General features: G+C 37.6%; 3 protein-coding genes across 5 annotated transcripts; 2 read left to right on the top strand and 1 right to left on the bottom strand.

Annotated features, from left to right (window-relative positions):
* The first annotated feature begins 43 nt into the window (after nucleotides 1-43).
* Nucleotides 44-13,895, top strand: unc93b1 (unc-93 homolog B1, TLR signaling regulator). 2 transcript variants are annotated; one of them, XM_084402234.1, is made up of 13 exons: nucleotides 44-355; nucleotides 674-812; nucleotides 1,548-1,689; nucleotides 2,042-2,195; nucleotides 2,477-2,638; nucleotides 3,889-4,018; nucleotides 4,262-4,355; nucleotides 5,795-5,919; nucleotides 7,656-7,838; nucleotides 10,027-10,300; nucleotides 10,446-10,564; nucleotides 10,737-10,859; nucleotides 11,550-13,895. In XM_084402234.1, exons 2-13 carry the CDS (start codon nucleotides 693-695, stop codon nucleotides 11,799-11,801), a joined length of 1,878 nt encoding a protein of 625 aa, XP_084258360.1. In that variant the 5' UTR covers nucleotides 44-355; nucleotides 674-692; the 3' UTR covers nucleotides 11,802-13,895. The 2 variants fall into 2 exon arrangements, with proteins under 2 accessions (XP_084258360.1, XP_084258359.1); XM_084402233.1 differs by having other exon boundaries at nucleotides 49-355; nucleotides 638-812.
* Nucleotides 11,910-19,693, bottom strand: cryba1l2 (crystallin, beta A1, like 2). Of its 2 annotated transcripts, none has more exons than XM_084402242.1 (6): nucleotides 19,510-19,693; nucleotides 18,669-18,745; nucleotides 18,213-18,331; nucleotides 17,315-17,456; nucleotides 16,784-16,926; nucleotides 11,910-14,979 (listed from the first exon to the last, which is right to left on the bottom strand). In XM_084402242.1, exons 2-6 carry the CDS (start codon nucleotides 18,735-18,737, stop codon nucleotides 14,832-14,834), a joined length of 621 nt encoding a protein of 206 aa, XP_084258368.1. In that variant the 5' UTR covers nucleotides 18,738-18,745; nucleotides 19,510-19,693; the 3' UTR covers nucleotides 11,910-14,831. The 2 variants fall into 2 exon arrangements, with proteins under 2 accessions (XP_084258368.1, XP_084258369.1); XM_084402243.1 differs by having other exon boundaries at nucleotides 18,669-18,762; nucleotides 19,510-19,687.
* A 1,806-nt stretch (nucleotides 19,694-21,499) lies between these two features.
* Nucleotides 21,500-25,126, top strand: crybb1l2 (crystallin, beta B1, like 2). The gene is made up of 6 exons (XM_084402322.1): nucleotides 21,500-21,552; nucleotides 22,434-22,537; nucleotides 22,773-22,891; nucleotides 22,986-23,118; nucleotides 23,698-23,840; nucleotides 24,560-25,126. The coding sequence occupies exons 2-6, from the start codon at nucleotides 22,439-22,441 to the stop codon at nucleotides 24,729-24,731; spliced, it is 666 nt and encodes a 221-aa protein (XP_084258448.1). The 5' UTR covers nucleotides 21,500-21,552; nucleotides 22,434-22,438; the 3' UTR covers nucleotides 24,732-25,126.
* The last annotated feature ends 896 nt before the right edge of the window (nucleotides 25,127-26,022 follow it).

Raw genomic sequence — 26,022 nt, 5'->3', positions numbered from 1 at the left:
GGGCGTGGCCTAAATGCGCTCTGTCTCTATGTTGATAGAAATGTTAGCTTTTCCTCATTAATTTCCTTTCACAAACATTGTGCAAGAGAATACAAGCAGGCTGTCTTCCAATTTGCCTGTGTAATACTGTGTGAGCATAGCCGACATATCAAAGCACTATCCCTTTAAGAAAATGGGGAACTAGGGAGAAGACTTTCATTTCCTTCTCTGCTTTCTTAATAAAACCCTCACGCAACTGTTTCAAAGGGTAAAGTTTTATTAGAGGCTCGATATAAGTTTCTTAACGTTGAGTTTTAATCGTTTAAAAGACTTTGCAGAGTTTGTAGCTGTAGCGAAGTTCATCGTTACCAGTTTGGTGAGTTATATTTTCTTAGTTAATGTTTGCTTTGCCCTATGACATCGTCAAGCTTCATTGCATATACAACATTACCTATAAATGTTTTAAAATTTAACGTTAGCGGTGCTGACATCGAATGAACTGGGTTTGTACACTTGTTTTATATTTTCCACCTTTTCCAACTCCAAGAATAAATGTATGTATTACTTTATATAACATTACAGCCATACAATCGCAACATTTTCATATTGTTCTCGCTCTTCTTTGCTTCACTTATATATTTATTTTCGTCGTTATCAGTGATCTACCTGTCCTGCGTGGTTCTTGTGTGGTTAGAGAGCAGTGCGGCCGCTAGATGGCAGCAGTGATCACTGAAGATAACGTGTACAGCGAGGCTGAAGTCAACGGCGCGCCCCCTGCTGGTGGAGATGATCACGTGCTGCTGCCCGGTCCTGAAGGAAACATTCAGGGACAGGTAGCTTGAGCTCTGTCAAAAGACACTGCCTTTACACGGCTTGTAGCATGATATTTCTTCTGGTACTTTTACTGTAATGACGACAAGACGGCTTGAAACTTTTTGTTAGCAGAAAAAAATCAACAGATTAGATAATTAACCTCTGGTAATTTAATGATTCTAGAAGTTTCTAGAACTGTGTTCTTCAATCAAAGCAACAGTTGTTTAGAGGGTAATAGAATATGAAATATTATGTTATTTTACACGCTCTGCGTCTTTGAATTGAATTAGTTTATTTTAATATAATTTTGAGTCTTCTTGCAGCCTCCTTGTTTTTTCTTTTCTTTAAATAGGCCTCAAATAGGAATCAAATATACTGAAATATACCGAAAGTTCAAAAGTCTAAGATACTAACAATTATTCTTATATAATATATTGTTACATTTATAAATGACACTTTTGATCAATTTAAAGCATCCTTAAGTTTTAATTTCTTTAAAAAAATCTTACTGAGCCCAAACATTTGACCAGTACTATACATTATCAAAAACAACTTGAGTGAAAAGTTGAATAAAAAAATGGTCAATGTCATAAATGTGCTAAATACTGCAGAATCTCCAATAGTCCATCTTCACTTTCCATCAAAACTTTTCTTTGTTTAACTTTTACAAAACCCTGACACTCATTTCCAAGTCTAAATGAAAAGAAGAATTTTCACTGTGGTCTCTGACTTTTGGCCCTTTCCTCTACTAACAGGTGGAGGAGTTTCTCGGCCCACATCCTGACTACGACGAGGAGGAGGAGGAGCGCAAGTACTACAGACGAAAGAGGCTGGGTGTAGTGAAGAACGTGGTGGGGGCCAGTTGCGGAGGAATGATCATCTACAGTGTTTACATGGGTCAGCCATTGCGCATCACACACCACAGGCTGTATGATTCAGTCCAGCGATAACCTCATACTCTTCAAAGTCTGCGTGCGCGGTTTTATAAAAAGATTCTACTGTAAATACGACATTGAGTAGGACTCTACTTATGTCACACTGTGATTTTATTATGCAGTGTCTGCTTCCATGCAGTGCCAATGAATATGACATGCTTTGTGGATGGCATAATTGAGTGATTTTTTCACTCATCCGGTCTTTTTTAGCAAGTTTATTAGCAAAGACACGCTCAAAGATGTCTCATTTGGTGACACTGAGGAACAGCTGACAAATTGTTGTGCCTGTTTCTTCACAAATTGTTTCTCTGTAGGTCTGTTACAGATGCAGTTAATTCTGCACTACGATGAGACGTACCGAGAGGTCAAGTATGGCACCTTAGGGCTGGAGGATATCGACAACAAAATGCTGATGGGCATCAACGTTACGCCTATCGTCGGCTTGCTCTACACACCGGTGCTCATTAGGTAGCATACTGACTGTCGTTAGTGTATTTCCTTGCATTTCTGTTTTGTTCGTAATGCTCATGCAAACTACATTATTCCACTTTTCTCATTTAGTTTGTTTGTCGCCCACCAACACTGTTATTAGCAGCACTTCTTCATCTACTGTCCACTTAATGCTTGAGCAGTTTTGGCACCAAAGGTCTTCTCACACCCATGGTGGAAACTAAAAATGACTTTTGATAATTGCAGTTAGGCCACTCTTTCACTTTTAATTGAAGTTTATTTCTCAATTTCTTCCTCAGATTTCTGGGGACTAAATGGATGATGTTCCTAGCTTCAGGCATCTATGCTCTTTTTGTTTCAACCAATTACTGGGAGCGATACTACACTCTTGTACCATCAGCGGTGGCCATTGGTGTTGTCATTGTCCCGCTGTGGGCATCCTTGGGAAACTACATTACCAGGTGAGGGTGTTCAAAAGCGGTGCGTAGATCACACCAGCGTTCAAAAGATTTTAATTTTGGAAGAAATTAATACTTTTAATCAGCAAGGATGCTTTAAATTGATCGAAAGTGACAGTAAAAAAAAAAGATTTATAATGTGACAAAAGATTTCTATTTCAAATAAATGCTGTTCTTTTGAACTTTTTATTAATCAAAGAATCCTGAAAGAAAATTCTGTATTAAACAGAACAATGTCAACATTCATAATAATATTAAGAAATGTTTTGTAAGCTCCATATCATCATATTAGACTGATTTCTGAAGGATCATGTGACACTGAAGACTGGAGTAATGATGCTGAAAATTCAGCTTTACAATCACAGGAATAAATTACATTTTAAAATATATTAAAATAGAAAACAGTTGTTTTAAATTGTAATAATATTTGCAATATTACCATTTTTATTGTACAGGATGGGCCATTTATATGGATACACCGTAATAACATGGGAATGGTTGGTGATATTAAAGTCCTGTTTGTGGCACATTAGTATATGTATATATCACCACCCATCTTGAGGAGTTTGCCCCTTCACATATACTAATGTGCCACAAACAGGACTTTAATATCACCAACCATTCCCATGTTATTACGGTGTATCCATATAAATGGCCCACCCTGTATTTTTGATCTAACAAATTTGGTGAGCAGAAAAGACTTCTTTCAAAAATAATCTTACCAACCCCAAAATTTTGAACGGTACTGTATGTCAATCATTTTAAGCATGTTTTTAGGCATTTGCAGTACTTTATTTTACTACTTAATATTGCACTAATTCATTTAGCATAATATTGCAAAATAAAGCAAAACTAAAGGTGCAGCTGTGATGCATGATTTATTGTTACCATATGGATTATTGGCAAATATAAGAGATTTTTAAAATGTATCTCTTCAATAATTACTGGTATTTGTTTATTGGTATCGGGCAGAATTATAAAACTGGTGAATCCTTAGCTGTGTGTAATATTTTCAAAACAAACAATGATCCTAGTTTTAGCAGTTACTGTAAGCCATTTGTTGGTTGATTTCTAATAGTGCAACATCAACTCAACCAATCAAATCCGTGCGTTGGTAGACTGGAAGTATTTAGGAAACCTGATTGGTCATTATTTTTCTGATTATTTAGCTAGCAGTTCTCAGCTCCTCACATTGTCTAAGCAAAAGCTCATAAATCTATTTGTATCTAACTTCCCACCTTTGTGCTTATCAGAATGGCCCAGCAGTACTATGAGTATGTGAACTATAAGGACGAACATGTCCAGGAGCAGAAGAAGCCCCCCAAAGGAGCCTTCCATCCTTACATCATCATTTTCCAGTCCGTCTTCTACATTGTTTTCCATGTGAGTTAATATAAGCAGTTTCAAGGCACTCTTAAAATGTGTGAAAGGCTGTAAGCAGTAATAGTTAGCCTGCGATTAGTTGTGTTCTCGCCTTTGCCATCATAACTAAAGTATTTGTGTGTATTCACAGCTGCGTGCGTGTGTGTGTGTGTATGTGTCAGATGCCGGCTGCATATGTGGGTTTGTGCATTAACATGCAGTTATTTATAGAGTTCACTCTCTGTCTCTCTTCTCTCCCTGCAGCTGAGTTTCGTGTTCGCCGAGTTCCCCATGGTGCTCTTCCTCAATAACTATCTGAATGATTACAATCACACTCTCTTCAAAGTCACACAGTGTGGTAAAACTCTCTCTCTCTCTCTCAGTGGTGTCCTCTTTTTAGCTTTACACGCTGACATTTTAGGTGCTCAGTATGACATTTGCATTGTATTAGTTCTCGTGTCCTTTTGTGGAGTTTTTGACATGCTTGATTCATGTAGAATCAGTCACGTAGAACTAGAACAGCTAAAAAATAACTTTAGAAAGTACTCAAGATTTTCTTTGAGACTTTTAAAAAAGTGTTCTTTTGTTGGATAATTCTGGAAGTTATAACTATAAAAAAAATAGATGAAACTACCGCACCAAGCATAAGGTCTAGATAGATAGATATATTTATAAGGGAGCAACAAAACTTAAAAACAAGAAAAACTTTGACACTGTGGAAAAACAATATCTCACCTCAACAGCTGTTGTTTGAACACCAGCTCTACAAGACTTGAAAATGAGTTACTCAGTGACAGAAAAAGAGCAATCTCCATGTGCGATGGCCCCAAAAAGAATTGACACATAAGCCATTCTTATAAATGTATGAATTACATAAATTATCATACCAAATGCTATTTGTTTATACACTGCCATTCAAAAGTTTGTCAGTGCGATTATGTAAGGGTTTTTAGAGGAGCCTTTTATGCTCACCAAGGCTGCATTTATTTGATCAAAAAACAGTAATATTGTGAAATATTGTTACAATTTTAAAGATCTGTTTTTTATTTGAATAAATGTATTCCTGTGATGGCAAAGCTGAACTTTCAGCATTATTACTTCAGTATTTAGTGTTACATGATCCTTCAGAAATCATTTTATTATGCTGATATGGTGCTTCTTAAAAAAAATTTGGATGATAAAAAAAAAAATCAGCATTGTTCATCAATTAAATGAATATATTATGTTAAATATGGCCACTTTATGCATAAATAAAGTGAGTGAACTGCCCATTATTTACATTCCTGAAATCCACTTCAGTCAAGTCCAATTAACACCAAAGAAAACAATTAAAAAATCGTATCAAAACCATCTTGAATATGTGTTAGTTCCATGTGTTGATAATGAGAACATATCTCGCAAAATAAAATGTGTCAAGAATATTTACGGTCAGTTGGATCTGATGGGAAAAAAAATCTGTAATTTGGCAATTATAAACTTCACACTTCTGACTTGCTGCAAACCAGGGCGTCAGCACATCTGCTCTTCAATGTTCTGCAGTGTCTGGCTCTTCCTGGCTCTCAGCAGAGATGACGATAAGGCTGTTTTTAAACCAGTTTTTGAAATAGCAAAATAGCCAATCACGCCAAATCACCAGCAGTCACCCACTTGCCATATTGTATAGCGAAAAACCTGAAAGATGCAGCCTGAAGTCTATTAAACTTTATGCATCCAGACCAAATTTTAGTTGAACACATTTGCAGTCTTGTTAGATACATTATTTTCTCTTTTCTCATCCTCTCTCTCTCTCTCTCTCAGGAGCTGGTGGGAAAGGCGTGATAGAGAATTTCAATAAGACAGTTCTGCGCAGTTTGCCTCGCTCTCTGCTGCTCATCGAGGTGGAGAGTGTGCTCATGGGAGCAGCCTTCCTTGCCATGCTTATTGTAAGACTATCATTTTCATTATCACCATTTCGACATCTCTATTCTGTGCGTGATCTTAAATACCCCCCCAAAATTAGGACTAAATCAGTGAGTAAAACACTAGATACAGTTTATAGCCAACAACAGTTTGACCTTGATAGTCCTCTCACATTGACATTTCAAATTGAGCCAAAGTTTGAGGCCTTTTTCTTTGTAAATATAGATTTTTTTTTTAAAAAGGCATGTCTTCCCTTAGAAATGAAAATCTTTCATTTAGCCTCAAGTTATTCAAAATCCATAAGATTTTCTGGTAACACTTGACCTTATTACTAAAGTAAAACAGTACCAGTAAATTGCATAAGTACAAGCAACTAACACAATACCAACCAAATCCCTAAAGTACATATTGTTAATTAATATTACTCAGTACTTATTTAATTACACTGTAACAAGGACACCTTAAAAAAAAGTGTGACTGATTTTTTTTTTTTTATTAACAAAATCTAAATAATGATTCAATACACCATCACCCTGATTCACTATTGTAGTGCGATTATAAGTATTTATATTTTAGACCAAGCGGGATGTTTTTCATGCGAAATTGTGTACTTGCATCACTCGTTCGTGTATGTCTCGTCACATCTGTAAATAGAGAAAAGTTGCTTCGGCTTCATAGGTTAGTTGTCACAACGAGCGAGAAAGGTTGACATTGAGCAGCTAAATCTCCAACCTCCGGGGAATCATCTGTCTTAAAAAAACCCGCAGAACAGAGGCGAGTCTGCTGGCAAAAAGAGAAAGTGACAGAGCTCATGATAAAACCAGAATCAACATTAGTTTGGCTTTTCGGAGATGGCGAGAACTGAGGGATTTGAAATGTTGTAAAAGCGACGTGAAAATGGCGCTTTTATCAGTAAGTTATTTTACTGAACACATACCGTAAATTCCCATATGTAGCTCTCTAACAGAGTTCATTGTAAAGCATTATCTATTGTGAAGGGTCATTTCATAATGGTTGTTGTAGCGCTGTGCTGGAATTTATTTTCACATATGTACCGTGTCTATTAATGGGTTTAGCTACGGTAAGTCAGCTGGTCAGCTTGAGATCCTTTCCATCTAAACTGGATATATTTTAGTTTTGAATGTTTTATGAGCAGTAGGATAACCATATTCATCCGCACAGTCACACAGAGCCGAAGCACAACCAAAACAATGTTCTTCCGCAAAATACATGCCGTTTTGCTTTTTAACCGCTAGATGGCCCAAAGTTACATAGTGTACCTTTAAAAGTTGTAGCATCAAATCAGGTTTGACATCAATTATGTTTGGTATTGAATTTAAAACTTTTGACTTTTTTTTTTTTTTTTTATTAATATATTAAATTAGTTTTTATTTGTATATTGTCATTTTTATTTCTATATAGTTTTTTAAGAATTTTAATTAGAAAAATTTGCCTTGAGAACTAGCTGAAATAAAATAAAATTTAAAAAACTTATTTTATTTCAGTTGAAGTTTATTTTATTTTAAGCAACAAAAATGTTTTTTAGTTAATGGTTTTAGTTTAAGTTAACTATAATAACCCTGAATTAAGTTAACTAAAAATCTTGCCCTCGTTTGATATCAGCGAAATATATTTAGGTATGTTCCTCACACAAAGTTATCATATGGTTTCTGAAGACTTGCATGAGTGTTCCACATTAAAGATTTTTCATTTTTGAGTGAACCCTTTTAACAGTGTGCTTCCAATGTTCCCCAAATAGTTCCTGGTGTTGTGTGGAGCTGCATATCGGCCCACAGAGGAAATTGACCTTCGCAGCATCGGCTGGGGGAACATATTCCAGCTGCCCTTCAAGCACTTACGTGACTACCGAATCCGTCTGCTCTGTCCGTTCTTCATCTACTCTGGCTTTGAAGTGCTGTTCGCCGTGCAGGGACTCATACTGGTGAGAGAAAATAGACGGTGTATCTGTACGTTATTCAAATATACAGTTCAAATCTGAATACCAAAAGTCACACAGTGTCAGCTTTCAGCATTGAATATTTTCTTTAGTTTTTTATGTTGCCATTCTACAATATTAAATACGGAAGAGGATTAGGGCCAAGCAATAAAAAAAAAAAACCCATCTCGAGATTAAAGTCATTATAATGCGAGATTAAACTCGTTAAATTTCAAGAAAAAAAGTCGAAATACAATCTTGAGAATAAACTCATTACATTTCGAGAATAAAGTCGTTGTGTTTCGAGAAAAAACTCGTTAAATTTCGAGAAAAAAGTCGAAATACAATCTTGAGAATAAACTCATTACATTTCGAGAATAAAGTCGTTGTGTTTCGAGAAAAAACTCGTTAAATTTCGAGAAAAAAGTCGAAATACAATCTTGAGAATAAACTCATTACATTTCGAGAATAAAGTCGTTGTGTTTCGAGAAAAAACTCGTTAAATTTCGAGAAAAAAGTCGCAATACAATCTTGAGAATAAACTCATTACATTTCGAGAATAAAGTCGTTGTGTTTCGAGAAAAAACTCGAAATACAATCTTGAGAATAAACTCATTAAATTTAGAGAATAAAGTCGTTGTGTTTCGAGAAAAAACTCGTTAAATTTCGAAAAAATGAGTCGAAGTAATCGTGAGAATAAACTCATTAAATTTCGAGAATAAAGTCGTTGTGTTTCGAGAAAAAAAGTCTAAATGAAATGTAGAGAATAACGCATTCGATCAGTGTTCATTGCATAGCCTACTGATATCAACCTCATCGAGGTTTCGTGGTTTCCCAGGATACCATAAGACGCATTATTAATCGTTGTTGGTTGTCTACGCCTCCATCCACAGAATGTAACGACTGTAACCATCTATACAGCCATTAATGGCAATGCCGTACGGTTTTAATTTATCATAGATGCCAGAGTGCATTTGGGCCAGCGCAAGTGGCATCTTCTCAAGCTTCTCCTTCGTCGAAATTCCACACCTTGAGGATCAACAAGTTTAATAATGCGTCTTATGGTATGGAAACCACGAAACCTCGATGAATTTCATGTTGGACAAAAGCGAGTACATTGCGCAAATTGGACTGATTTTTTCTTCTAAAGAGACCTAGCCGACCTAGACCTAAGAATGTTCTATTCTTTGTTACTGAAAGAAAGTCTAAAGTATAGCTTGACTAAGTGATCCAACTCTGCCATGTCCTCTATCAGTAGGCTATGCAATGAACACTGATCAAATGCGTTATTCTCTACATTTCATTTCGACTTTTTTTCTCGAAATTTAACGAGTTTAATCTCGCATTATAATGACTTTAATCTCGAGATGGTTTTTATTTTTTTTATTATTGCCTGGCCCTAATCCTCTTTCCGTAATTAAAGGGTTATTATTTCACACAAAAATGTAAATTCTGTCCATATTTACCTCACACTCATGTTGTTCCAAACTCATAAGACTTTGGTTAATCTTAAAAACACAAATCAAGATAATTTTATTAAAAACCCCTGGGAGGTTTCTGTCCCTCCATTGAAAGTCCAGGTAAAATATTCAAGAAGGTCATAAAGGCATCATAAAATGAACCCTAATGAACAGAGCTACTTAATCAAAGTCTTGAAGAGATACGATCGCTTTATATGATGAACAGATTTAATTTAGGCTTTTATTCACATATAAATACACACACAGAGCAAATCACATACGGTAAACATGGAAGTTTGTGTGATGCGTCACATGCCAGAACAAACCTCATTGGTTCAACTTCCACGTTTACCATATGTATCTGTGGATCATTGTTTAGATGTAAATAAAAGCCTAAATTAAATCTGTTTGTCATATAAAGTGATCGTATCTCTTCACGAGACTTGAATTAAACCACTTGATTCATATGGATTTGTTTTATGATGCCTTGATGACCTTTTTGAATCTTTTAAGTTTTGGTTATCTGGACCATCAACGGATGGACAGAAACCTCTCAGGTTTCATTAAAAAAAATCTTAATTTGTGAAAATAATGAAAGAATTTTCATTTTTGGGTGAACTATCCATTTAAGCAACTACGAAAAGCAAGTAAACCAATTTGCCTGGTATTTAGGTTAATTATGCTATTAAAGTAACAGATTTTCTCTTTTTTTTTTTTATCCCTCTCTTTCTCAGTCATATGGAGTGTGTTCGGTCGGGATAGAGAAGCTGTGGTTGTTGGTTATGGTGTATGGTTTGTCATCCTCAATCTGTTCTGGCCTGGCCCTGACGCTGCTGCGCTTTCCCAGGCCGGTTATTCTTCTGTCGGGAGCTTTCGTGCACTTTGTGCTAATCATAACCCTAATGTGCTGGTCGCCCCAACCCAGAACACCTAGCTATCTTCCGTATCTGTTGGTGCTCGCTGCCCTCTGGGGTCTGGGCACTGCTTTCAACAAGACTGGACTGAGCAGTGAGTACAAATGGCATTTATACATTCAAAACATACAGGAAGTAGAACAAAAATACAAGAAATAGCCATCTAGACTGATTCTGGGAGAGGTTAGATTGCAATCACATTAATGATATGACATTTAACATAACATTGTCGTGTGTAGTTTTGCTGGGGATGCTGTATGAAGACAAGGAGCGACTAGACTTTGTTTACACCATCTACCACTGGTGGCAGGCCATTGCCATCTTCATCGTCTACCTTTGGTCTGCATTGCCTATGCGAGTAAGGCTTTTATTTCATTGGCAAAATTCAAAAGGCAAAAGGCCAAATTCGTTATATGTTACTGCACCTTAATATGTGGAGATTTTTTGTTTACATATAAACACAGAATTAAAAATCAAGGTTTAAGATAAAGATTAATTCAGCTGCTCGTTTTCTCTGGTCCCTTTCCAAGGCCAAGCTCGGACTCCTGTTGTTTGCTCTGATAGTGGCATCTTTATGCTACGTGCAGATGGAGCGTCGCCTGGCGAAGAAAATCCCGTTTAGGTTGCCACGGATTCCGCGCCCACGACACAAGGTAATTCAGCTATTGAAGTCGCCACGAAACGGAGGTTACGATAGTATTGTCTTTCCGATCATGATATATATTCGAGTGAAATGGCTTCTGGAATGAAAAAAAAATATGCTTGGCGGGACTTGATTTCATCCTTGGGAATTGATCGGTTCATATGAAGTTGGGTGTTGCTAACTAAATGGAGTCAGATCAGAATGCAAGTTTACAGGCAGATGTGGAGGACATTAGCCACACACAAAATGAAGAGAACAGATGCTGTTTCGAGAGGAAGGGGAGGTTAAAGTTTTTGATAAAAGATTACAGGTGCACATGAATAAAATTTAAAAAAATTATGTGCATAGATAAATCATATATAATAAACACTGCAACACTCTGTAAACAATAATAATTTCATGGTGACCTTAATGGGTATGTGGGAGATTTATTAAAAGAAAAAGAAATATTGTACACATTATTGTTAGAAGTTGAATTCATTTGTTCTGTAAACTCTATCCTCAATTTGTAAACCAAAAAAAATACACTTACACTTACTATTTTTTGTTGAAGCACAAATGTTTATAAGTGTCTAAACTGTCCTTTTAGTCCTGTCCTTGACTACTGTTACAGGTGGTTAAACTTCTGCTTTTATCATTATTATACTTCCATATCGCTCTCATTGCTAATGTCTTGCATTTACTATCCCGTTCCTCAAAGGTCAAAGGTTACCGATACATAGAGGAAGAAAATTCGGATGAATCAGACACGGACCTGAGTGATGCTGACGATGATGAGAAAGAAGAGGATGAGAGAATGTTGGTTGAGGAGGACAACAATACAGACGGCGATTCCCAGGGTTCACCGGGACCAGAGAGGAGCGGGGTTAGGGACCGCCGGAGGAGACAAGACAACGCTGCCTACGAGCAGGCCGGAGAGAGAGAGGACTATGTCCAACACACGAGGGACTAGAAAAGGAGAGGTGAAAGATGAGAGGAAGTTGTAAAATACTGAATAGCAAGATTGAAAGAGAAGCAGTGGTATTGGAAACGTTTACTGACTTTTTTTGATTAAATCCGATTTCTTTTCTTTTCTTTTTCGAAAGAAAAAGTGTGGGCCACCGATGGAAAAAAATGAAGGTCAGAAAGTTGTCCACAGTAAAAAAATTGAAGTGATACAAGCGTTTCATTGAAATGGGAAGTGAAAAGAGGAAACTGCTGATACCTTGTAAGGTTAGGTGGTTTGTTGCCATAGAAATGGATATTCTCTATTTTGAACTTGGTCAAGGTGAAGCACTCGAGTTGTGCATTTCATTCAAATTTTTATTCGTGCGCATTAATTCTTCATCCACTTCATGGCTGTTTTCCTCATTGTAACTGAAGAACCAAATAACTCTCCAATCAAAAAGTGTTACATTTCATTTTCATATATTTTAAATATTGTAATAAAGAGATGTAAAATGCTGCTTTTAGAATGTTTTTAAGCAAGCTATGATGTGCTATAATATGAATATAATTCAAAATGATATAATAGTTAAATTTAGTGTACAGTAAGTTTCTCTTTCATTTGCATTGGATGTGGGTGCTTTTGCAGTTTATTCTTAGGGGCTGTTCACAGAAAGCATGTTTTTGCATTTCACTGCTCTGCTTTTCCATTGGTTTTTATGTAAACACGGGCTCTATGGACTTTTTTGACCGTTGCTTCCGCGTCTCGCTCTGAAAACCCTTTAAAGCCCCACTATGTAGGATTTCCGTTTTGGTCAAACAACGACCCCTAGAGTCGCTGTGGACTACTTGTATTTAACGTTACTGTCGTAAATACCACTCACGCAGAGCAGTCTCTTCACTCACGGCCTGATTCCCTCCCCCCTGTATACCGGTCCCCGTTCAGTCGGATAGAAGCTGTAACGAGTGGAAATAAGGTGTGGCCCCTTTAAGAGCTGCGCGCGCCCTGTTTAACTTTCGGCAGTCTGTATTGTATGTGCGCCTCGAACAGCGGGTTGTTTCTGTTTGACGCTCATTCTTGTCCTATTTTTGTCTATCAAGTAATGCTGTGGACGGTAGAACGTGTGACAGACAGTTACACGAGTTCGATTGGGGAATAAACACAACGCGTTACAAATCGTCGGACATCGAACAAGCACAGCTAAGCTAGCCTCCGAAGATGTCTACTAATCCATCAACAAGAACGCCAGGTGCTTGTCCGAGTGATATACAATATAAGCAATATACTTACAAGTCCAACAGCATGTGAGGACGTGTTGGGGGAAGTGAGGTAGCCTATGCCGTAAAGCAGTCGAATTTTGTAGTTCTTTTTGTGCGCAGGGGTTACTACCCGAACCCCGAAGTTTAAAAGTACGATTAAAAACTATACAAACCCCGTCAGGCTATGGCAGACGTGTCATTCAACCTATTTTAAGTCGATGTACCATCACAAGGATTTTGGAAATATATTATGAAGGTTGAAAAGTTACTTAGTGTTACTTTAAAAACACATTAAACCGCCAGTAAGAACAATTAAAGGGATAGTTCACACAAAAATGAAAAATTTGTCATCATTTACTCTCCGTCGTGTTGTTAAAAACCTGTATGAATTTCTGTCTTCTGCTGAACACAAGGGAAGATTTTTTTATTTTATTTTTATATCTTATTTTGTGTTAAGCAGAAGATAAAAAAAATCATACTGGTTTGGAACAACATGAGGGTGATAAATGATGACCAAATTGAATTTTTTTGGGGGGGAAACTAACACACAGCTGAAATTTTCCCAAACGGGTGATTTACTAATGAAACTAAAGCAAATTTAGTTTACCTAAGAAAGCTTAAGTAAACATAAATAAAATACACCAATCATTCTCTAAATGTGCTAACTTTGTACTAGTGGGGATTGTTTTTAAAGCACCTGGAGACACACAACAGATGCATGACTGAACAGAAATGTGTTTTGTATATTAAACCACGCATATGAATGTTTTATTGATGTGTGCTGACTCACAAACTGAAAATGCTATTTCATCATGTCATTTCATCATATATTCATCAATAATATTAAACCTGCAGATCTGGACTGAAGGATTGTTTTTCTTTTCTTTCTTTTTTTTTAACGAATTCATTGTTTTGTCAAGACTAAATTAGAATTTAAAATGTTACAAAAGTACATACCTTCTTTCTCTTCGAAACAGTTATTAAATATATAAATCATAAAAAAATTTTTGCTTCCACATGATTCCAGTAAAGCTGAATCTGCATTTATATTTGCATGTAATATTGTTATAGCCTTGTTATATTTCTAAAGCATTTACTAGATATTATACATTGAATAATTCTATTCTTTTTATGGAATATTATAAAATAATTGAAAATACTGAAACACCAGCATTGCAGGTGTTTCATGTCAGTTGTTACGATATTGTATCCATTTTATAATAAGACTATATAATATAATCTGTAATATTTTTTACCTGTTTTTTTTTATTTATTGTACTGAGGACAGTTACTATAATTTACAGTTGGTTAGAGGCCACTTACATGCCATCAGTTTACACGCAAACAGACAAAAAGACCAAATATGCTAGTTTGAGGTGAGTATGCATTTATTAGTCAACCGTCATCCTCCGAACGGTCTAACACACTCCCATCTGTCCCCAAATGGCACTCAAACGTCACACGGCATGACATGTTTGCATATAAAGATATACATCTTGCCTTGATTTACTGATCTTGACTCCCCGGTGTCCTCCACTGTGCTTCTGTGCACTTACCAATATGAGTTCATAAAAGAGCATTGATGTGTGTCTGTATATGCGTGTCATTAAACATTTATTTGTTTTGTTTTTTGTGTAGTACAAGAGCACCGCAAGTGGAAACTACGTGCAACCAGTAAAGGTTTTACAATTTGCCACACTGCACCTCATAAAGTGACTGCTGCTAGAATGATTGACACGACTCCTCTGCTTCCTCACTCTGCACACTTTCCATTTCCTTCCGTTTTTCCCATCAGGCATTATTGTTGGATTCTGCGGATGGACTGGATCTGAGGGGTCTGGCAGTGGGAGCCCCAGTCCTTCCAGTGCTGGTAGTCTCCGCTGTGCTTGTCACACTCCATAACGTACTGCTGTCCTCGATAGCCAGGGTACTCGTAACACACAAAGCTGCAGGGAAATAGAGGATGTGAGACAGATGGAGAGGTCAAAAAAAAAAAAATGAAGCTAAGAAATGAGATGCAGCGACTGGATAAAATATGACAAGCTGTTTGGAGAGGGAATGTAAAAAAAGTGTTTTAATAGAAGAAGAGTATCTTGAATCAAATGCAGCTGGATTCTAAAGTGCATTCGAATTTTAATATTAGAGCTGGGCATTGACACAAATTTTACGATTCGATTCACAAGTTTGCGATTAACTGGGGCCTATCAGATACAGTACTTGGCATAATTTATAAACTATTATCACTGGCTTCCGGTAACGTCCGACCGCGCGTTCACGAGAGAGTCAAGTTTCTGGTGTAAGCGTAAGCTTAGGTGAGAATAGACACCTCTCGTGATTCAAACAAATAGGGCTGGGCAACAAACTCAAGCTCCTCCGACATTTCTCTTTAAAAAAATTCTCGTTTTAAACTTCTGATTTGTGATCGGTGTTTTGGTTTGCTCTACCCTCTGCACTTCCACGTTCGTCAATATGTCCTGCATCGGGTCAGAGGTCACTCTTCCGCCGGAACTAAACTTGTATACGTCCCTTACCGGAAGCCAGTGATTACAGTTTATAAAGTTTATAAATAGTTTATAAATATTGATATTTTTCTTACAAAAACGCATCGCTTCGCTTCAGAAGGCCTTTATTAACCTCCTGGAGCCGTATGGATTACTTTTATGATGGATGGATGCGCTTTTTTTGGGCTTCAAAATCTCAGTTACTATTCACCCCCATTATAAAGCTTGGAAGAGCCAGGATATTTTTTAATATAACTCTGGATTGTGTTTTGCTGAAAGAAGAAAGTCATGTACACCTAGGATGGCTTGAGGGGATCATTTTTGGGTGAACTATCCCTTTAAGTCGAAATGCAATGAATATGCAACATAGTGCATATTTATCAAAACTCTCTCTAAGTTCATTTTTTTCTAGCAGACTATAACAAGTTTTTGGACATTGAATGGCTTTTCTGAGGTAAATGTAGGATCACGTGACATTGTTTACAAGCTGTTTTATTGACGTCTCTCCGCGGTTCAAACGCTGATTGAGCGATTACATTAGACAAAATACAGATTTAGTTGGACTGTATCTTTCAACATTCCTTCTGATGTTCATTCATGTTGTAACTAATAGTAAAGCCATGCAGCAATACATGCAGCTTCGCTTGAACTGAAGGCGCTATATGAAAGAGCGGCAAAAAAGTATTTATTGTTTGAATTATGTAATAAAATGTACAGAACCTGAAAGCTGAGATGTTTCATTTCAGAAGTAACAAAGCACAAAGCTTGTTGTGATTTAATAGATGGGAGGTGCGCTACAAAGTTTGGTTCATTCATCAACTGAAAGCAATTCTTCAAAATGAGAATCGATTAAAATTGCCCTATGTAATGAGTAAAAATAATCATAATTAGACTTTTGCTTGGAAATTCGCCATGCGAAACGAAAGTTTAATGATCAGTTTCTGTGATGATGTGCACTGGAAGGTTGACATAACATTACGTAACATGAGGCGATCACAGGAAATATATTGCTGTGATGCATGATCTCTGTGATCTCTTATCTGACGGTATGTTGCACTGGACTGTTTTGTGAATGCAAAATCAATAACACTTCACAAGTACAAGGACTGGATACTATGCAATGTGAGCTAATGACGCTGGTCTCATCTGTGTTGCGTGTACGTGTATTGTCAGCGCAGCTGTTGAGCATGAGAAATGTTCAGGAGAACAGTAGTTTGGCACTAATGGTGTTTTGTTGAGCGTTACTCACGCGCCACTCTGCACATGCATGGAGCCCACTTGCTTGTCGCACCAGCCCATGGCCTGCAGAGACGGGTAATCGTCACACAGCTCTACTTTGCGGCCCAGGAAGTTGTCCTTCTCATAGATGACCATGTGACTGCTCTGGTGGACCTACAAATGGAGAGAGAGATTGGAAGGAAATGGGGGGAAAAGCTTTAAAGAGATGGTTTTGATGAGAGACACCTGTTTGTTTGAATGAAGTCGAGCACTTCAAAACCATCTAAAACAGGGGTGTCCAACCAAGCTCAGTCCTGGAGGGCCACTGTCCTGCAGAGTTTATATATACGGTTTCTAACGTGTTCTGATTTTGATTTGCAGTTGCTAAGGTGTTTTTGCCTGTTGCTACGTGGTTATCCAAAAAAGTCAGAATAGTCCCTGGATATGGCTCAGCTCTGTCTTTCATTGTAAGCCTATGAGATTTTCTCTTTTCGTTTTATTGTCAGTCAGGAAAAGTTTGAGAATAAAAGTTGAGGGCATCAGTATGCGCTCACACACTCACAGCGCTGCAGATGGGGCGCAGGGACATCATCCTTTCCACATGGTAGCCCAGACTGCCGCTGTAGGCATCCCAATGGGGATATTCTCCTTTTTCCAGGACAAACTGCTGCCCCTGGAAGTCGTGGTGCTCGTATCCCACCCAGCTGCACAGAATTAAAGAGAATTAAAACATTTACACTACTGGTCAAAAGTTTGGAATAATTTAGATATTTTTTAATGTTGCCTCTTCTGCTCACCAAAGGCTGCTTTTATTTGATTAAAAATATAGTAAAATATTATTACTATTTAAAAGAAGTGTTTAGTATTTTAATATATTTTAAAATGTCATTTATTCCTGTGATGGCAAAGTTGAATTTTCAGCATCATTACTCCAGTTTTCAGTGTCACGTGATCCTTCAGAAATCAGTCTAATATGCTGGTTTGCTGCTCAAGAAACATTTATTATTATTGTCAATGTTGGAAACAGTTTTTTCTAGGTTTTTTTTTGTAGAAACAATGATACAATACCATATATACAAATACACAACCATTCCAAACTTTTGACCGGTAGTGTATAAAGTACTTACAATCGGTTTGGAGGAATATATGATGTTTTGTTTTCATGTAGTAAGGTATTTAGCTTATATAATAAGCTTTGTTAACTAGCCTTTAACTTGTATTACGTTAAGTAAATTCTTCTCCTAAAGGAAGCATGTCAAAGACAAGCCTGAAACTACATAAGTAATCTTGAGCTACGGCAGCTCAGTCATTCTCATATGTTATTATTTCCCAAATCATCATCACAGTTTACAAATCATCTCAGGATGAAACACTTAAAAGCTTTCAAACACATCTAAAAGCGTAATTTCTTTACTAACTGGCAAGATTTTGCAATCATTAACACAGAGTGGGCGACTCACGCGCCGCTCTCCACACGGATAGAGCGGATGTTGTCAAACCCACGCTCCTGGATGTTTCGGCACTCTGAGGTGAGTTCCTGACACTTGCCTTGGAAATGCTCCTGCTCGAACACGGTCACCTGACAAACACACACACGCACATGCCACAGTTCCATTATCTAATTTGGAAAAACTCTCTCTCCTATACACCAAACCACAGGCCTCCACTCCTTTCATTATGTCCTCTCTCTGTTGAATAATACAGAATTCTGCACATCTTGGACAAGAAGAAGTGGTAGCAACCATTCACAAAGCATTCATCTATGCAGTCTCAAAATCAATACCTAAGCAGAAGCCTTTGTCGAATCATTGATGGTTTGGCGCCTTGTTTCTCACTCTCAGACAAAGAATCAATAGTTTCTTACTCATTCTTTCTTTGTGCTTCTTACATTTGAGAAAGCGTGGAAAGGTTTTTACCTTAAAGCAAGGAGCCATGTCTATCCCAGACGTTGATGGGTTTGTTTGGATCTTGGTTACTTTGTTCATCTTCTTTCCTGCACAAAAGGGAAGGCTGAAAACTTCTTCAAATGTATTTTACTATAAAACAAACTTTGGGACATGCACAGTTGTTACATACTGACATATTGTATGAATGACATGCATTTGGGCATTTTAGACAATTCATATAAGGACTGCTAATGGATAAAAGAAGTATTTATAATTTTTGTATAATTTTACATTGATCAATTTCTTTTACACAGCTCTCCAGAATACTTGATTCTGATAAGGATTTCATCTCTCTTGTATCACTTTTGTGCAAACTTTTTGCAGTGAACATTTGGCAATATATTGCTATATGCTCAGCAGTTCCCAGGAAAGAAAAGGGAAGGTAATCATTCAGAAGAATAACCAGTGAGAAACACCAATTTGAGTTCTGTGAGAGACATGTTACATAATAGCACAATATTTTAGCGAACTTGTCCACAGAAAAAAATTACTTTGATTGCAGAGTAATTAAAGCCTGTTACTTAAATAATATATTGCATATTGCAACAGTAAAGGCTACAGTATGTTCCAGCATTCTTTGCTTGGATGATTGTTTTCTGCATTGTACTTATAGGCCTATATAAGAACTTCAAATGACAACTCATGTTGTTAGCAATATAGGCTATTTAGGCAATATCCCAAACACAACATTCAAGCTGACCAAGTTTGACTTGGCACTTAAATAGTTCTAATAGCTATTAGTTTAATAGCTATTTTTCTTCTTAATTTACATAAAACACGGATTAAATCTATTACTCTAGCTTTATCTTACCTGAATCTCCAACTGTCCTACTTTACAGTGATGCCCGTCAGTCCCGTTTGGCGAGGAGTTTTATGATTATTTGGCGCTTCTATTTTATAGCGACCATCACAGCTGGGTGCACGTCGCGACTCTGAAACTGGTGGAAGGACCAGTAAGGGAGTGTGTGTGTGGGGTGTGTTGTGTGTGTGTGTGTGTGTGTGTTTGGGTTTGGGTGTGTTTATGAGATCATTCTCTTTATTGTGAGTCCAGAGTAGTGGGGCATTTCGCGCCGTCAGCGCATTGGATTTGATGAAGCCGTGAGTGAGTGAGCGCGCGCGCGCCCGTGGTGCGTGTGAATGCAGACACATTGAACCGCACAATGGAGCTCAAGCGGCTGTATTCCTATCGGTCAGCACTGTGCATCGTATGGTACACAAAGAGCGGCCTATAGGTGGAGAATACAGGGATTTCACCAACTGCATGAGTGGATGTCCTCTCTTTCAAACCTCCCAGAAACATATCTGTTTGGCTTCTGTCTTAAAGTCATGACAGCTTAATCTTCAGAAAGCTCAGTTTTGACAAATTCACAATTTAACAGATGTAACTATATTTGGGAATAGTCATACCCAAAATACTGATTTATGCAGGTTACGTTTTTTATTAAGTTTTGGAATTGTTTTTCTATGTTCTGTATAAGACAGAATCCTATTCAATGTGTTTAGTAATAATAGTAAGTTATTTAGTAGTAATTTCACTTAAGAAATTGATCTTTTAAAAATCTCAAGTAAAAAATTAAGATAGGAAGTTTCTGTAATTCAGACAGATCTTTTCCCTCAAGTTTACTAGTCGGAATGTCTTTATCCAGACTGTAGGATGTAGTGTCGGCAACAAGTGTCACATCATGCCTGCTCATGACTGTCCACACCTTATATGACCCACAGAAGTGTTAAGGTGATATGTGGTTCAGAAATATTAGCTTACTATTTACTGAATACATGCAGTTTATAATGCATAGTTTCTATTAAAAAAAACAAAACATTATGGCATTATGGACCTCACACTGTGTTGCATAATTCAGCAAGTTATCATCTTGGAGAGGCAGATATTGACATTTGTGTTCTGTGTATAAAAGTATGTATTCCACATAGGATTTTTGCAACATGCTTTTAAGCTGCAATTATAAGGGTAACAGTATCACTCAACCATGAAACTTCTATTTTAATTAGTGCTGTTTTGCTGGCATATAAAAAAAAAAATCACAGTTTGCAGCACGGTTGCCAGAGCTTTAACACATCATATGGAGTGCATAAGCAGGTTAATGTACTTGAGACAAAAACTTTAATTGGCATCAAAAATAGCTGAAGATATGAAAAACAAATTCAGTAAATTCAGTGTATGTTTGGAAATTCGCCAAGTCTTTGGACTCAGAAGGCTTGGCTCTGGTGTTCCATTACATTGACAAATGCAATTTTGTTCTGTCAGTTTTAACAACATACTGTAAGTGCACTGTGGCTGAAGGCTAATGCAGTTTGCAAATGAGACAAAACCATAATGAACTTCTGGCACCAATTGAATTAGTCTTTTATGAAAAATATCATAGCATTATCCAATGTAAAAGAGTGGAATATATGCCAATCTAAGCCTTCAATTTGGTATGTGAGAGTTTGGCTATGGTGTTCATCACCATCAAATGTGATTTTTCCTTTGGTTTACCTTCATCAGGTTTTATGTACGTCATTTCACAGTCTGGAATTTGCCCTGTGAAGGTGTCCAACAGCTTAATTTTGTAGTCACCTTGTAAAGTTTGTGGAAGCTCACCTTGAGTTTGAGAAAGAAGTATACTCCTCTTTCTTCTTTCTGTCTGTCTCTGTCTCTGTCTCTGTCTCTCTCTCTCTCTGTTTGATGATGGGGTGATTCTTTTCTGTGTGTGGGTTGGTGAGCTCAGCGAGTTTGTTTCTGTGGGCCTAATCCCCCCATGCTAGGCGCCAGCCTATAAAAGGGACACATGTTTGCTTTCAATACACACACTGACACACTGATTGAGACAGACAGCGGCTACTGACTAACACACAGGTAAGAGACTGGGGTCTGTGAGCAAAAACAAACTTAAGAGAAAGGCATTCCCACATTTCATTTGGTTAAAGTCTACAGCAAAGAAACTCCAGCTTGTGTAGGAATATCTCGAACAGCTTTGACACATTAGTCACCGGTAGAAAGCAATTAATGTAATCCTTTTTGAGCATAGCACTTTATACATTGTCAGGGTGAACTGTAACCTTTTAGTCATAACAGAAAAATGTATATAGAAAAGAAAAAAAGCTGTGTCTATGTTGTGAATATGAAGAGTGTGAGAGAGAGAAATAGATGAGGTGAAATTTAATTAAAAAGTAGTTTATAAAAAAAAAGGCAGTACCAAGTGATGAGTTTTATATATTTATTAAACACTGAATGTGCGTTTTAAATTACCGTTAATTACTTACTGGGGTGGCTGTTGGTTTAATTAAACAGTTTTATGTATAAAGCCTTGTGAAAATCTGGGACCATGCTAATTTAATATCTTACGCAAATATTTTGTAGAAAAGGCAAGAATTATATCAGTCAATATTTCATGAGTATTTCATCAGATAGCTTAGAAGTCCTATTCCATGTTTCAGTTTTAATATTTGGCTTGAACGACATTATAATATAACATTTTGTCATATATTTCTAAATGAGTAATCTCAGGCAAATTGTGTTACGTATGAGCATTGCACGTCTATAACACTTTTGAGAAAGTGTTTCAAAGTGAGTGGGTGAAGAATTGATCCAGGGGCTATAAATGTACTCGACTGGGATTCGTTAATTGCTTTGAACAATATTTAGCACTTGACATCACTATATGTCCAACAATAGCAAGGAGGCTGCAAATTATTCACATTTCTCCACTCACACGTACATATGCTCTCTTATCGTAGTCATCATGTCCACTGGTGGAGAGAAGTCCAAGCCCGCCTCCCAGCCTGATGGGAAGGCTGCTCAGATTCAAAAGAGAACCGAGATGGGTGTGGGAAACTACAAGGTATGTACCGCTACCATATTTACAGATGCATAAAGGTTGCATGTGAAGACTGATGAAATTGCAACCGTGAATGATGGCAAACAGCTGAGCAAAATTCAGTTTCCATAGAAATAGATGTGGGTGTTGTATGTCTGCAGTATTTTAAGCTAAGCTAAACTAAAACTATCAACTTTAATTTATAGTTGCATAACAAGCAAAAATGACCTGGTTGTCTCCTCTCTTTCTTCTCGTTCAGATGTATGTGTTTGATCAGGAGAACTTCCAGGGCCGCATGATCGAGATCTCCAACGAGTGCATGAACGTGTGTGAAATGGGCATGGATAGAGTGCGTTCCCTCCGCGTGGAGTGTGGCCCGTGAGTCTTTCTGTGACACATATGAGTGACTTACCGACTGTTCTGTATTTCAACACTTCCTCCATTCTCTCTGTCCTTCTTTTTTCTTCTTTAGTTGGGTGGGTTGGGAACAGATGAACTTCTGCGGAGAGATGTACATCTTGGAGAAGGGTGAGTACCCCCGTTGGGACTGCTGGAGCAACTGCCACAGGAATGACTACCTGCTGTCCTTCAGACCTGTCAAAATGGTATTCATCCCTTATATTCATTATACATGTGTATGAATGTTTTCATTTAGTTGATTTTTGCGAAATCGTCAAAACATTATTCAGTTTGTTTCATTGAGCCATTGTGCTCATTTGGGCAATGCAAGTTTGAATCCCATTCCTATTCTGTTCCTGTCCATAAAAGTGGCTAAAAGGCTAAAAAAAATTATTTTAAAATCCATATTCATGGATGTATTCGCTGCCACACTGAGTCATGGTGCTTTTGCAGGCAATGCAAATTTGAATCTCGAATCTGGCTCCCAACATTTCCTAATCCCATCACACTCTTCTCCAATAATTTCCTGTCCTATCTCACACACACTGAATCCATTAAAGTGGCAAAAAGGCTAAAAATATTTAAATCCATATTCATTGATGTATTCACTGACACACTGAGCAATGGTGCTTGCTTTTGCAGGGAACGCAAGTTTGAATCTAGCTCCCAACATTTCCTAATCTCTTCCCACTCTTCATGTCCTATATCACTCACTATATTCATAAATCCATATTCATTTATTAATAAATATTATACCTTAAACTCCTTGTTTGTGCTCCTCACAGGACCCAGAAAAGCATAAGATCTGTATGTATGAAGTTGGTGAGTTCAAGGGCCGTAAAATGGAGATCATCGATGACGATGTGCCCAGTATGTACACCTTCGGCTTTACCGACCGCGTTGGCAGCGTCATGGTCAGCTGTGGCACGTAAGTGGTCTCACACAGAAGAAATCTGAGTGCAAGTAGACTGTGATATCTGAACATAAAAAATAGATCTGTTAGAGAAATTTGAAGTCTGTGATCTTTAAGTCATACACTCACTTCCTAAATCCACTGAGTTTAAAGCAGAAGTTTGTAGGTTTTTATTTATTTATGTTAAAACACTTTCTCCTAGCCCTTAAAAAGTGTGTAAAATGTGGCACTATTAAAACATTTTTTGGCGGGACCAACCCAACATCACAGGAAAACATACCTATTTCACGAGGTGTCGATTTCGTATGAAAACGTGTGATTTTAAAAGCCCACTACTAAACATAACTGTCACTGGGTCGTAAGCAGATCATACGTATTAACCATCAGTTTACCCAAAAAAAAATAATACTTACGAACTGCCATGAGATTGTTTTGGCGGGAATATTTGTTTGTAATAGCAGGCTTTCCGGAAACCTGTTTGAAACAGTCATTACTTTGGCCTTGCATTACACAAATCAGCTTTATAGTTACGCCACCTAGATAAACTAACAGTATTAGTACTTCTAATATTTCAAACATTAAAATATGAATACAATTATTTCCAGTGTGATCGTTTTTACAGTATATAAGTAATTGATAAGAGGCTCTTCTCTATTCTGAATTCTGTTCTTCACTTTGATTTATTCTCTATGTTTGTGGTGTCTGTTTGTCTTTCCTCTCACCTCTTGTTTCAGTTGGGTGGGTTACCAGTATCCTGGTTACCGTGGCAGCCAGTACCTGCTGGAGAAGGGCGAATACCGTCACTTTAATGAGTTTGGCGCTCGTCATCCCCAAATGCAGTCCGTCAGGCGCATCCGTGACATGCAGTGGCACCCAGACGGCTGCTACACTATGGCCACCAAGTGAGGGCTAGGGAGGACGAGAAAGAGAGGGAACAGGGGAGAGAGAAAGAGAGGAGGAGGAGAAGATGAAGGAGGTGGAGGGGGGAGGGCCAGGAAGGAGAGGAGGAGCGCACCACCCGTATGAGTCATCCTGGGAAGGGAAAGGAGGAGAGAGGGCTTTGTAAGAAAAAAAGACAATAGACAATAGAAAATGTGGCTGCTGATATCAGATGATCTTTCCAAAGCCCTCTTTATTCACTCTCCACTCTTCACCTCTTCTCCCATCTTCTTCGTTCTTCCATCTTCCTCCTCTTCCTCATCCTCCATTCACTTTTCCCCGGAGGAAATCGGTCCATCACAACGAGCCTTAACTGATGCCTGACTCGTGTGGGTCAGGGATGATGATTGACATGGGTGGGTTGGGGGCAGGGCGGTGGGTGGCAGGGGGAGGGGTGTTTTGACTTAAAGGCCATGTAAAAACCTCCACATCCTTTTTGGAACGGTAATAAAAGTGACACCTGTGACTGTGGTTCCCTGATATCACTGCTGATTGTCTCTGTCCATGCAGGCATTCACCCTTTACCATCAATACATCAGATCACATTTCCACTCTGGACTAAAATGACTAACATCCGAACAAAAAATATATCACATTAACGGAACAGAGCACATTATTATAACACCGATTTAACAATGATTTAGTGTTCAGGTTCTACTATTATTCAAGCTGGCGTGGATCCAAAGATAATAGTAAAAGATCTGAAATTTCGCCCAAATGTTGTTCCTAGCAGTGAGGTAGGATTGCAATTTTGAATAATTTTATAAATGAATAACTTTTTACCAGGGATGCACCAATATGAAAATTGTATCTGATACCAATCACCGATAATTCTTAATATTTGAAAGCCGATAACCGATATATTGGCCGATAAATCTAAATCCAGATTTTTATATAATTTTTGAGAGCCTGATTACAAAAACAAAAGTTCTCACCATTAAAAGCCAAGTCCCACGAACACAATTATAATGTTCTCATAACTTTATGTAGCCTATATGACAGACTTGAGCTGCACATGTTGCACTTAACAGTATTTTCCTTTTTGAAGTGATTTCAATCATATTTCAAGTCGTTCAAAAGCATCATGGCAAAGGAAATGATCCATTATTTATCGGCTTTAATATATTTTGGCCAAATTTTCTTATCGGACCGATAACGATAGCATTGAAAATGAACAGTTATCGGCCGATACCGATATGGTGGTTGATATATCGTGCATCCACTTTTTACAGTATGTATGAAATCCATTAAATAAACA

This window comes from Rutilus rutilus (genome assembly GCF_951802725.1).
Source record: "Rutilus rutilus genome assembly, chromosome: 2".
Classification (NCBI taxonomy): domain Eukaryota; kingdom Metazoa; phylum Chordata; class Actinopteri; order Cypriniformes; family Leuciscidae; genus Rutilus; species Rutilus rutilus.
Note: the sequence above shows the minus strand (reverse complement) of the source record. Positions and strands in the feature narration are given on the sequence as shown.

Excerpts from the sequence above, each read along its gene's own strand:
- unc93b1 (XM_084402234.1), top strand. The coding sequence starts at position 693 with ATGGCAGCAGTGATCACTGAAGATAACGTGTACAGCGAGGCTGAAGTC. Across the intron at positions 813-1,547 it reads AAGGAAACATTCAGGGACAG|GTGGAGGAGTTTCTCGGCCC; the intron begins GTAGCTTGAGCT and ends CTCTACTAACAG. Across the intron at positions 10,301-10,445 it reads CAACAAGACTGGACTGAGCA|TTTTGCTGGGGATGCTGTAT; the intron begins GTGAGTACAAAT and ends TGTCGTGTGTAG.
- cryba1l2 (XM_084402242.1), bottom strand. The coding sequence starts at position 18,737 with ATGAACAAAGTAACCAAGATCCAAACAAACCCATCAACGTCTGGGATA. Across the intron at positions 16,927-17,314 it reads TGCGCCCCATCTGCAGCGCT|GTCCACCAGAGCAGTCACAT; the intron begins GTGAGTGTGTGA and ends CTCCATTTGTAG. Across the intron at positions 14,980-16,783 it reads ATGCATGTGCAGAGTGGCGC|CTTTGTGTGTTACGAGTACC; the intron begins GTGAGTAACGCT and ends ATTTCCCTGCAG.
- crybb1l2 (XM_084402322.1), top strand. The coding sequence starts at position 22,439 with ATGTCCACTGGTGGAGAGAAGTCCAAGCCCGCCTCCCAGCCTGATGGG. Across the intron at positions 22,538-22,772 it reads TGGGTGTGGGAAACTACAAG|ATGTATGTGTTTGATCAGGA; the intron begins GTATGTACCGCT and ends CTTCTCGTTCAG. Across the intron at positions 23,841-24,559 it reads GTCATGGTCAGCTGTGGCAC|TTGGGTGGGTTACCAGTATC; the intron begins GTAAGTGGTCTC and ends CTCTTGTTTCAG.